At 36.9% G+C, this 11922-nt stretch overlaps 1 protein-coding gene across 3 annotated transcripts in view; it reads right to left on the bottom strand.

Annotated features, from left to right (window-relative positions):
- ZFX (zinc finger protein X-linked) overlaps positions 1-11922 on the bottom strand; it is a 62220-nt gene that overhangs the window by 31360 nt on the left and 18938 nt on the right. For 2 of the 3 annotated variants that reach the window (XM_037026357.2, XM_037026355.2), the window contains exon 2: positions 2422-2510. In XM_037026357.2, the coding sequence (XP_036882252.1) occupies positions 2422-2482 (61 nt within the window). In that variant the 5' untranslated portion in view covers positions 2483-2510. Of the gene's footprint in view, positions 1-1307; positions 1363-2421; positions 2511-11922 lie in introns of those variants that run through there. The other variant, XM_073228111.1, reaches the window with a different exon arrangement.

Raw genomic sequence — 11922 nt, 5'->3', positions numbered from 1 at the left:
GGCTCACTAAACTTAAACCATATCCACAGGTACTCAAGGGATGCTCATAAAAATAAGTAATGCAACTTCAGGTGGCAAATATACTACTTTCCTTCATTGTTTGCGTTTTTCATTTCTTTTCCTTCTTCCTCCATCTCTTCTCACCTCATATTTTTCCTTCTTTCCATCTCTCCCATGTATTTCTTCTACTTCCCTTCCATTTTTTTTCATTTTCCCCCCTTTGTTCTGGTACAACATCCCACTAACATCCCTCTTTTATGAGTACAGAAATTTAGAAATTATCCCCTGAATTCTAGGATATTAAAGGATTGGGGAATAAATGAAAGAGACTAGAAGGCCACAGTTAAGCAGGAAAGACAGTCAGCTAAGGAGCCTCTGTGGATACATGAGATGAATAAAGTGCACCTGTTCTGGAGTGATGGAGGGTGGTGAGGTTAGTTGGAACAGGGCCTGCCCCAGCTTGACCTGGATACTCTGCCTCCATCCAGCCTCCTCCAGTCCCCTTATATCCCAGTCCCCCAGGCAGTTCCTCAGAATATAAGAAACCATACTCTTGTCTATTCTGCAGTTAAGGAATGAAGGTAGAAGGTGGAATCAAATGAAGCCCAGTGAGATTAAATGACTTCACCAAGATCACACATTTTGCACAGATTATAGTGCTCAGTAAATATTACTTTGAATGAATGCCACAAATGGAAACCAAAATCAGGTATCTCTGACAAAAACATAACATAACATAAAACACATCTAGTATCTTGGCTCCTAATTCAGAGAAAAGCAAACGAGGTTTTATAAAAGTTTTACCTAAAAAACAGTTGATTAGTGCTTCTGGATGTGACTCAGAATCGGCTGAGTCCAAGCAGCTGCCTAACTCCATGATTGCATGTCACTGGCCAGGCCCTCAGAGAGACACATGGCTTTGTTTAACAAACACAAATGACCAATAAGGGCCAAAGAACCTTCAAAAATATAGGATTTCTTAAAGCCAGGTTTTATCCATTTTAACTACATCTAGAAATAATAAAAAGAGTATATTTGCTTTAATTTCTACAAACTTCTACAAAATGCTCTTAACTCATTTGTTTTCAATATTCTCAATATTAACATCAAGCAATAGATCACTGTAATCTCCATTTTGCAGACATGAAGATGAAAGAATTTAGTGGCAAGAGCACTGGTTACAAAATCTAAATCAGAAAGTAGGGTTTGGACACTTATTCGTTTTGTGACCTTGGGCAAGTCATTTAACCTCTGAGTTTCGGTTTCCTCATCAGTAAAATGAGGACAGTAGTATCTGCCACGCATACCTCACAAGACTGTTGTGATGATCAAATGGGAATGTATGGGAAGTGTTCTCAAAAACTGTAATGAGAGGTTTCATCATTAGGACATATGAAAATGGAGGCCCTGGCAGATTAAGTGACTTGCTCAAAGATAAACAAACACCATAAGTGTTAACAATCAGGGATAATATGCAACAGCCCTTCGATCTACCACTTAGCCCAGGCTTGCTCGTGGAAAGATTAAGCCAGTAAATACTGTGCATTTTTCTCCAAAGAGCTTAGTCTCTCTTTCAAGCACATTAATTACACTTCATGTTTTAATGAAAGAATTACACCTTTGCATTTCTCATTATCAAACTAAATTACCAAACATGAGTCACAAGATTATTCCAAGTTAAGAAAAATACACAGACCCCACTGGATACAGAGATTAAAGAAATATTAAAATGGAAAATCACTGATGTTTTATTTCCTGATAAAGTTAATTGCTATTTCTTTAATATAGTGCAATGTGATCATTTCAAGTCCAATGGAAAACTCATTAACATTTTATTTATAAGGGTAGCTAAATAACATGATATAAAACCATTTACATTATAAAACAGTGCAATCACTCTATGATGTTATATGATTGAAACCATGGCTAATCTGAAATTGTGAATACTTTTTTCCTATTTTAGAACTTTATTAATTTAATTTTCTTTGTACAGTTTGGGGAGTGAGACAAGACTCTATCTTCCTAAAGTAAATGACTCCTTTTGTCAACTTGTGAGAAACAAAGTTGTAAAAGTAGGATGGGGTCTGAAAGTGGAGGGCATTAGATTTATACTTTACCTGCTGGGTAATGAAAAATGGGGAAAGGACATGATCCACATGTTATTTTACAAAGAGTACTCTGACTGGTGGGCGAGATAAGAATAGCTGAAGGTAACATTAAAGTTTGGATATGACTGCTGTTACTCACAAGAAAGAGAGCTGGCTGTGAGGGAGCCAAATTTTCAAGAAGAATAATAATGTGCTCACGTCAACATTTGTAGGCTTGACAGAATAACAAGATACCTAAGTGTGTGAGAGTCTAGCAATTTGCCCATTAGACAGACAACCAACTCCAAATTTGGGAGCTGGAAAGTAGCTATACCTGTTGCATCAAAAAATGAGTTTGGCTCTTGTGGTTGTAATTCAAGTCCATCTTCATCCATGGCCTTTAATTCTCATCAGTCAGGGCACCTAAATTTGGGGGAAAAAGTACACCAAGTATTACTTTTTTTATATCATGCATGCAAAATGTCATCATGATATTTACATTTCTGAGATACTCAAAAATTAGGTGACAGATAAACATCTACCAAAATCATACCTATCTAAAATAAAAGGGAACATAACTGATTTCCAGCTATGTGACAAGGCAAGGCAGGTAAGTGAAACAAGTCAGCTTTGCCTAGACTTTTTGTTTAATTGAGAGACTGTTTACATATATCAAGTGCACACATCTTGGTGAATTTTGACACATGCATAAACCCGAACCTGAGTAATCACTACACCATTCAGATATCAAGATAAAGAACATTGCCAGCACTTGTCGCCTCTTGGTCTCTACACCCCACACCCCCTCAAGAGTAACTGGTTTTATTAAGGTTCAACTTTAACACACTCTGTAGCTTATTGGGAGGAAATTTATGCAGTTTTTGTAGTCTCTAAGTTTAGTGTAGTTTGCTATCTTTCAACGAATACATTAAACAGCAGCAAAAATTCAAAGTGCGTAATTGTAGTAAACACCCTTTGAGATTTCTGGCTAATTTACAATGACCACTCTTAACTAACTGTCCAATCTAAAGAAGTAAATCCCCCCAGCATATGTATACTCTCCTGGCCATAGCTGCTTGGCACTAGCAGTGATAAAAATAAGTTCATCTTTGAGCCAATAAAATCAAAGTCCTATCCCTGAGAACTTGAAACCATGAGCAAGAGTTGGTCTGTTTGTGTGTTCTGTCTCTCTGTCTCTTTCTCTCCTGGTAGCTGGAACATAGGAGCTGAGGAAGGCCTTTTTCCAACTTAAGCTTAGGCGAATGCAACAAATAAAAAATGAAAAGAATTTAGTGAATGCCAAAAGACAGTAGAGAGAACAGGAAGAGGAGGCTTACCAATAGGTTTTTAGCTCCTGGTTCTAGACCTTTCTAAGGTCTGGCTGGGTAAAGAACCTTGTCTGCCTTGGGTTTTTTCAAGACATCCCAATGACCTGAATGCTCCCTTTCTACTTAAGCCAAAAACCGACAACAGAAAGAATGGAAGCAATTAAATACACTACTTAATACTACTCAGTATTTCAAAAGGGCCGACATAAGGGATTGTGGTTTACTCACATTGTAAGATTGCATAAACCTCCTCCCCATTGGTTTCCTTATATCTCTACTTTCTCACTTCCTAATGTAATCTAAACGGTACTATTAAACTCATTTTTCTTTTACCTTTATCATTTTTTGCTGATGATGTAAGTGCTGCATGCTTATTAAAATTTCAAATCACAGAAACAAGAGTCATTTTTCTAAAGCATCGATCAGCTAGGTGATGTCATTCCTCTGTTCAAAAGTGTTTAATGGTTCTTTGCTGCCTCCAAATAAAGTTCAAACTCCTGCCATCTAAGTTCTGGCCCTGAACTTCCATCATCATCTCCCCTAACTTTCCTTCAAGCCCTCCCACCATCACATGCACATACTTCAGTCAAACCAAAATGCCCAATGTCCTCATAAGACCCCAACTCTATCTTTGGCTCAGAGTTTCTTTTACCTGGAACACCTTTTCCCTGTCATCTCTGCTTGGGCCTTTCCCCCAAATCCCCTTCCCCACAAAAAATGAAAAAGCTGACAATAATCTCTCCCTCCTCTGAATTTCTATAGCACTTTACCCTTTTTCCTCTTTCTCTATCCTTGTTTGCTATAAATTATCTATGTCGTCTTTAGATACAGAACTTATATGTATATATATATATATACTCCTTAAAAAAATATCCATGAGGAACTCAGTTAATCAATGTTAACTTTATTTTTATTAAGGTATCATTGATATACACTCTTATGAAGGTTTCACAAGAAAAACAATGTGATTACATTCACCCTTATTATCAAGTCCCCCCCATACCCCACTTCAGTCACTGTCCATCAGTATAGTAAGAAGCCACAGAGTCATTACTTGTCTTCTCTGAGCTACACTGTCTTCCCCATGACCCCACACACACCATGTGCACCAATCATGATACCCCACAATCCCCTTCTCCCTCCTTCCCCGATCAAATAGTATTTCTATTTTCAGTTTTTTGAGGAATCTTCCTTCATATTGCTTTCCACAATGGTTGAACTAGTTTACATTCCCACCAGCAGTACAGGAGGGTTCCCCTTTCTCTGCATCCCCGCCAGCATTTGTTCCTAGTCTTTTCTATGTTGGTCATCCTAACTGCTGTGAGGTGATAACTCATCGTGGTTTTAATTTGCATTTCCCTGATAATTAGCAATGTGGAGCATCTTTTCATGTTTGTCTGTTGGTCACCTGAATTTCTTCTTTGGAGAAGTGTCTCTTCATATCCTCTGCCCATTTGTTAATAGGGTTATTTGCTTTTTGGGTGTTGACGCATGTAAGTTCTTTATATATTTTGGATGTTAACCCCTTGTCGGAGATGTCATTTACAAATATATTCTCCAATACGGGAGGATGCCTTTTGTTCTGCTGATGGTGTCCTTTGCTGTACAGAAGCTTTTTAGCTTGATACACTCCCATTTGTTCATTTTTTATTTTGTTTCCACTGCCCAAGGTATGCGTTGAGGAAAATGTTGCTCATGTTTATATTCAAGAGATTTTTGCCTGTTTTCTTCTAAGAGTTTTATGGTTTCATGACTTACATTCATGTCTTTGATCCATTTCAAAGTTTACTTTTGTGTATGGGGATAGACAATAGTCCAGTTTCATTCTCTTACATGTAGCTGTCCAGTTTTGGCAACACCAGCAGTTGAAAAGGCTGTCATTTCCCCATTGCTTCTCTATTATCTCCTATAATCATGGCTCCTTTATCACATATTAATTGACCATATATACTTGGGTTCATATCTGGGCTCTCTTGTCTGTTCCATTGGTCTATGGATCTGTTCTTGTGCCAGTACCAAAATGTCGTGATTACTGTGGCTTTGTAGTAGAGCTTCAAGTCAGGAAGCGTAACAAACATGGTTTTATTCTTCCTTCTCAGGATTGCTTTGGCTATTCGGGGTCTTTGGTGGTTCCATATGAATTTTAGAACTATTTGCTCTAGTTCGTTGAAGAATGCTGTGGGTATTTTGATAGGGATTGCACTGAATCTGTAGATTGCTTTAGGCAGGATGGCCATTTTGACAATATTAATTCTTCCTATCCATGAGCACGGGATGTGTTTCCATTTACTGGTATCTTCTTAATTTCTCTCATGCGTGTCTTGTAGTTTTCAAAGTATAGGTCTTTCACTTCCTTGATTAGGTTTATTTGTAGGTGTTTTATTCTTTTTGATGCAATTGTGAATGGAATTGTTTTCCTGATTTCTCTTTCTGCTAGTTCATCGTTAGTGTATAGGAATGCAACAGATTTCTGTGTATTAATTTTGCATCCTGCAATGTTGCTAAATTTAGATATTAGTTCTAGTAGTTTTGGAGTTTAATCTTTAGGGGTTTTGTGCACAATATTATGTCATCTGCAAACAGGGACAGTTTAACTTCTTCCTTGCCAATCTGGACACCGTTTATTTCTGTGTTGTCTGATTGCTGAGGCTAGGACCTCCAGAACTGTGTTGAAAAAGTGTGGAGAGTGGGCATCCCTGTCTTGTTCCTGATCTTAGAGGAAAAGCTTTCAGCTTTTACCCTCCCTCTTTTAAATGATTATCTAGTAGTAGTTTACTATCTCCCCAGACCTCTGAATAATGCCAGGTTAGGTGGTTTTTGTTTTTTTTCCCCCTTTGGTATAAATTATCTGGCTTCCTACCTTTGCTCCAGGGAATGAATATAGAATTAATGCTGCTGATATTCAACCTGGAGCTGATATTCAATGGAGCATGACCACTGTTGGTCATGTAAAAAGCAGGTATACAGTGAACCAGCCCCTGCATTGTCCAGCCTGTTCCGTTTTTTAATTAAAGGATTTAATATAGGTACAAAACACACTGCTAATTCCATTAGCAAAAAATCAATGTAAGTATGTTCCATAATTCTGCAACTGGCAATTAAAAAAATTTGTTATAGCTGTTGAAAGGCCTGATATTCTTGCCAGTGTTTAAGATGTACAGAGAAGAGTGTCAGGATTGAGTTTACAGAACCTCACAGACCTGGAGTAATGAATGGAGGAAAAACTGTAATAGGAAGCGTATGTTCATGGAGGAGGAAAGAGAAGGGTATTAGTCAAGTTACCATGTTGATTTGGCAAGACAGTAATTTTAAGAAGTTTCATACTTTAAGAATATTTAAAATAGTTATAAAACTGTAAAGCTGTAATACATGATTTTTACAGCTAGTTAGAAAACAAAGGAAAGGATTTATTAGCTTGAATAAAGTTACATGAAAGTGAGAATGCTTTAATTAAAAAAAATTTCTAATGCTTATCAGAAAGATTTTCTAATACAAGGAGACATTCGCTCATTAAGGAGTTCAATAAGAAAAGCATTTACTAATTAACAATTATGGTTATGACCAGTTCAAAGATGAATTTTTTAAATGCCCAATATTGGGAAAGATGACAGGTGCAGGAAAAAGGAAAAGTATAACAAAACAGCTTTGATAATACAAGCCTTTCTTTATCATGTACTGTATTTGACAGAAATTGACCTTTTAAAAAGTTTTCCCCTGAGAGTCTTATTTAGTTTAAGTATTCTGTGTGCAATGTAGTCTAAATTCATCTCCACTTAATGTTATGTCAAAACAGTTTCCACCCTCTGATCACATCAGGTGTTTCACACCTACCACTCCAGTACACCTGCAGCTAAAGGCAGAATACTTCATTAGAGAAAACATATGAATAGGAATTGTTTAAAATCTCAACAAAAGCTAGTAAACTATTTTTTAAAATTTTCACAGCCAAACCAAAGAGTGATCCAAAGAAATGAGTTCTTATTCATTATAGACACAGTGGAATTTTGTTTGGTTTTTATTTTTTATTGACATGTAAATGAAACACACTTATATTAATTTAAGGTGTACAACATAATGACTCAACATTTACTCACATTAGGAAGTGATCCCTATGGTAAATCTAGCTGCCATATGCAACTGTACAAAGTTGTTACATACTATTGACTATGTTCCCTATCCTGTACATTGTATCCCTGTGTCTTATTTATTTTATAACTGGAAGTTTATACCTTTTACTCCCCTTATTTTGCCCATTTCCCCCACACCACTACAGAAAAATTTTACATAATGAACATGGATTGATAAATTATTGGATGCATTAAATAGTAGTATTTCATTAAGGAGGCTTTACTACACTATATACCAAAAACTAGTTAGAAAGTGTATGCATTATTTAACATCAAGCCACAGTCTTAAAGACAAAAGCATTTCAAAAGTGTACTACTCCCTCCTACACTGCTGGTGGGAATGTAAACTAGTTCAACCATTGTGGAAAAAAGCATGGAGGTTCCTCAGAAAACTAAAAATAGAAATACCATATGACCCGGGAATTCCACTCCTAGGAATCTACCCTAAGAATGCAGCAGCTCAGTTTGAAAAAGACATATGCACCCCTATGTTTATGGCAGCACTATTTACAATAGCCAAGAAATGGAAGCAACCTAAGTATCCATCAGGAGAAGAATGGATAAAGAAAATGTGGTAAATATACACAAAGGAATATTATTCAGCCATAAGAAGAAAACAAATCCTACCATTTGCAACAGCATGGATGGAGCTAGAGGGTATTATGCTCAGTGAAATAAGCCGGGCAGAGAAAGACAAGTATCAAATGATTTTACTTACCTGTGGAGTATAACAACAAAGCAAAAACTGAAGGAACAAAACAGCAGCAGACTCACAGAACCCAAGAAAGGACTAACAGTAACCAAAGGGAAAGGGACTGGGGAGGGTGGGTGGCTGAGAAGGGAGATAAGGGGGAAAATGGGGCATTACGACTAGCACACATAATGTAGGGGGTGGGGAGACATGGGAAAGGCAATATATACAGAGAAGACAAGTAGTGATTCTATAGCATCTTACTATGCTGATGGACAGTGACTGTAATGGGGTATGTGGGGGGGACTTGATTATGGGGGGAGTCTAGTAACCATAATGTTCAGGTAATTGTACACTAAGGACATCAAAATAAAAAAAATTTTTTAAAAAGTGTACTACTTAGTGTTCATAGCACATCAGTACAACTAAGTTCAGAGGTATTTTGGCTCAATCAGCTTTAATAGTCTTGTCAGTTTAGGACCAAATTTTAATAGATTTTGAAAGTTCAAACTCTTAGACTTTAAATAAATAAAACTTTGAACTTATTGATTGACTCAAAAGGTTTTATGAAAAAACTAATTTGTAAAAAAAAACTTTGCACTGAATTTTTGAGTAAAGTTACAAAAGTTCCAAGTAGGACAGGGCAAGCAAGGACAGGGCTCCTGCTTTTACAACAGCAAGCATTCTCTCTTCCTTTTCTTATCACAGAAGGTGGACAAAGTTGTCTGAAAATACTTTATTGTTAGGAAATGGAATTTGAATTAGTTACTTGATTAATATTATTAATTATCTACATCTCCTGTTTTTGAGTATTTGATCTGTCATGTGTTGATAAGAGCTGTAATCTTCCATTATTGATTTTTTTCGATTTCTGTCATGGGTTTTTGTTTTTGCATACACTTCAGTGGTGTTTTATTTGACACATACAAATTCATAATGACTTCAAATTCAAGATAGACTGGCAAATACACACATTAACTTTTCCTTGATTTTGAAATCACATTGAAGAAGAAATACAAAAGTAAATACAGAAAAAAAAGAAAACACAAGAGGTATGACACTTGCAGGCCAGAATATGACAAATTTCTGGTTGAATAAAGCAACCAGGAATCAATTAATGGCAAAATCCTAGAGAGTTTGGTGAACCTGTGGCCCTGTTCAGAAAGTTGGACCATCCCAAATTTGTCATTCTGCACTATCCCCAATGTCCTAGGAGAAAGAGCAAACCATGGGCACAGTCAGATAATTAAAGTTACAGAAAACTAAGCCACTATCCTATCCATATGGATGTCTCTAGTGGTTTTCTCCTCCTGAGCTAATGCCAGATATTGAGCTCTTTGAACTCAAATTTGACCACAGGAAATTTCAAAGCAAGTACTATGGGGAGAAGGTTAGGGGCAGTGCTTTAGGTAGCCTGTAGCTATCCAGAAGGGTACTGGATCCCAGTACCTGGAAGATGGGATACTTATCCATGATTAAAAGTATGCCTGACTGGTTAAATAAATGGTTCCTTTCTCTCCCAAAGACTCATTCTTGATAGGACTCCTGTGGTCACAATTTAGGTTCACTCCTGGTCAAACAGGGAGTCTCTGTTGGCCTGAGGAAATACAACTCAGCTATCAAAATGTAACTCTGGTCTAGGTCCTCATCTTCAGTTATGAATGGGCAACCTAGAACAACTATGCTTTTGAGAAAAACCAGCAGTCTGAAAGAGAGGCACCATATTCAGTCAAGTGAATAATGAAATAGCAGAGGAGATAGTTTAATAAAGGGTACAGAATAAACTTAAAATCCTTAGAAATATTTGGGTAGATGTTACATCCACCAAAAAAGGAAAAGATTGATGTGAAAAAGAAACTAATTTTATTTTGGAATTAAAATATCTTTTCAATAAAAAATCAGTAGATGCAGTGAACATCAAATTAGCTAGCTTAGAACAAAGTTTAGGGGTTCTGAGAATGTTGTAGAAAGACAGAAAATACAGGAGAAAAGTTAAAGCTAGATTTATAGAGGCTAGATTTAGGGGTCTGTCCATAACATCCCTATGGTAGAAATTTTAATAAGAATGAACAGAGAAAATGGAAGAAAGTACAGAAACAACAGAATAAAATTCCTTGAGTTCAAGGAGGGACCAAGGCTTTTGATTGGAGGGCTCACTGGGTTCTGAATGTAAAATGACCAGAACTTGTTAAGGAGTGATAGCAATAAAAAAAAAAAGAGGACGAACTTAAAGGAGTGGCTGGATTTGAGACAAATTTAATATAAGGGCTGAATTGGTAAGGGAAGTGAAATAGAGTTCCAGATCTGAAAATTAGATATCTGAAGAAGTAATGACTAACACTGAACACCAGGGAAAGAAAAATTGGGAAAGCAGTATAAATTAAGAGGGAAGATACTAATTAGGCTTTAAATGTAAGTTTTCACTAGTTCTAATTTCTTTCCAAGAAAAAATCCCATTCTAGACACATCTGCTTTTGTTTGCCTTTCCTGCAGCTTGACCAATTCATCTACCATGTATAATGCAATTTGGTTCTCTTAGTGTGACTTGGGGAGAGGAACAAAGTTAAGTTATAATATTAAAAGGCACTGAGTTTTTGGGAGACCAAAAGTAAAAAAGTGATTCTAGGATGCATATTAGCTGCAAAAGCAAAGCAAAATATAAGCACCCTGTTAACTTGATGGAGAGGGAGATCATGGTGACTAGGTAGGCATCAAGGGATAAAAAATGGAAGTACATTATAGTCATTGTCTCTAAGATAGGTAAAATGCCATTGCTAATACCTATTAAATTGGTATGGTAATTTAATTGCTTTATTTTAAAAGAACAAAATTTTTGTGAATTTCCTAAGTTTCTCTCTACCCATTATTTCCCTTAAAACTATGTTTTTCTGTTGTGAATTCTTCACAGCATTTTCAGGATCATGACTCCTTCAACTGGGAAGGGAATATTTTATTGAGCTAGAGGTGAGAGTAAGGTCCCAGAAGTATTTTGAGGGCATTTGATAATCAGACTATACATTAGTATGTTCACCCCAATTATTAAGTTATTGGTTCTCTGAACCATTGAGTTTATCAGATTCAGAGGGTCTCTGGGCTCAGTTCCTTCAGGTAAGGCAGGGGAACTTTCAATTGTGCTGTCAGTGCATGTGCCCCCACCCTTGTTTGATGACAATCCTGAGAACTCTATGGAGTAGGTTCCATTCTAAGAACACTGGTTTCATTCTGACTGTAGGACTATTTCTAATTCAACTGTGGTTACAAAGTTGAAATACAGTCCTCTTTACTTGGAAGTACAAAAAGGTTTTTCCTGATTTGAGTTTTTATATTGACAAAATAGAAAAAAATAACCAGTCAAAACTATCTGTTGAACAACTGCTGCTCACCTAAGTCAAAATAAGATGAGTAGATACCCACCATTTGGGCCAGAATATTTGTTAGGAAATGGATATGATGTAAAGTGATGGGAGTAAGAGCAGTAAGTCTGTTACAGTGGCTTGGGTTAATAGCACCCTGGATGTTGGAGAACTGCTGAAGCTTTCCAGGTAGGGCTGTGCCACAATCAGAGCAGTGCTTTGGAGGACTGCCCTCAGATTTCAGGAATGCCTCAACTTGGCAGCAGCCCCAGCTTGTAATAGGGTTCCTAGTCATTTGTTGTGGGATTGGCAGAAAGGAGTGAAAGGCCAGTTGAG

The sequence above is a fragment of the Manis javanica genome, chromosome X, assembly GCF_040802235.1.
Source record: "Manis javanica isolate MJ-LG chromosome X, MJ_LKY, whole genome shotgun sequence".
In the NCBI taxonomy this organism is placed as follows: Eukaryota; Metazoa; Chordata; class Mammalia; order Pholidota; family Manidae; genus Manis; species Manis javanica.
Note: the sequence above shows the minus strand (reverse complement) of the source record. Positions and strands in the feature narration are given on the sequence as shown.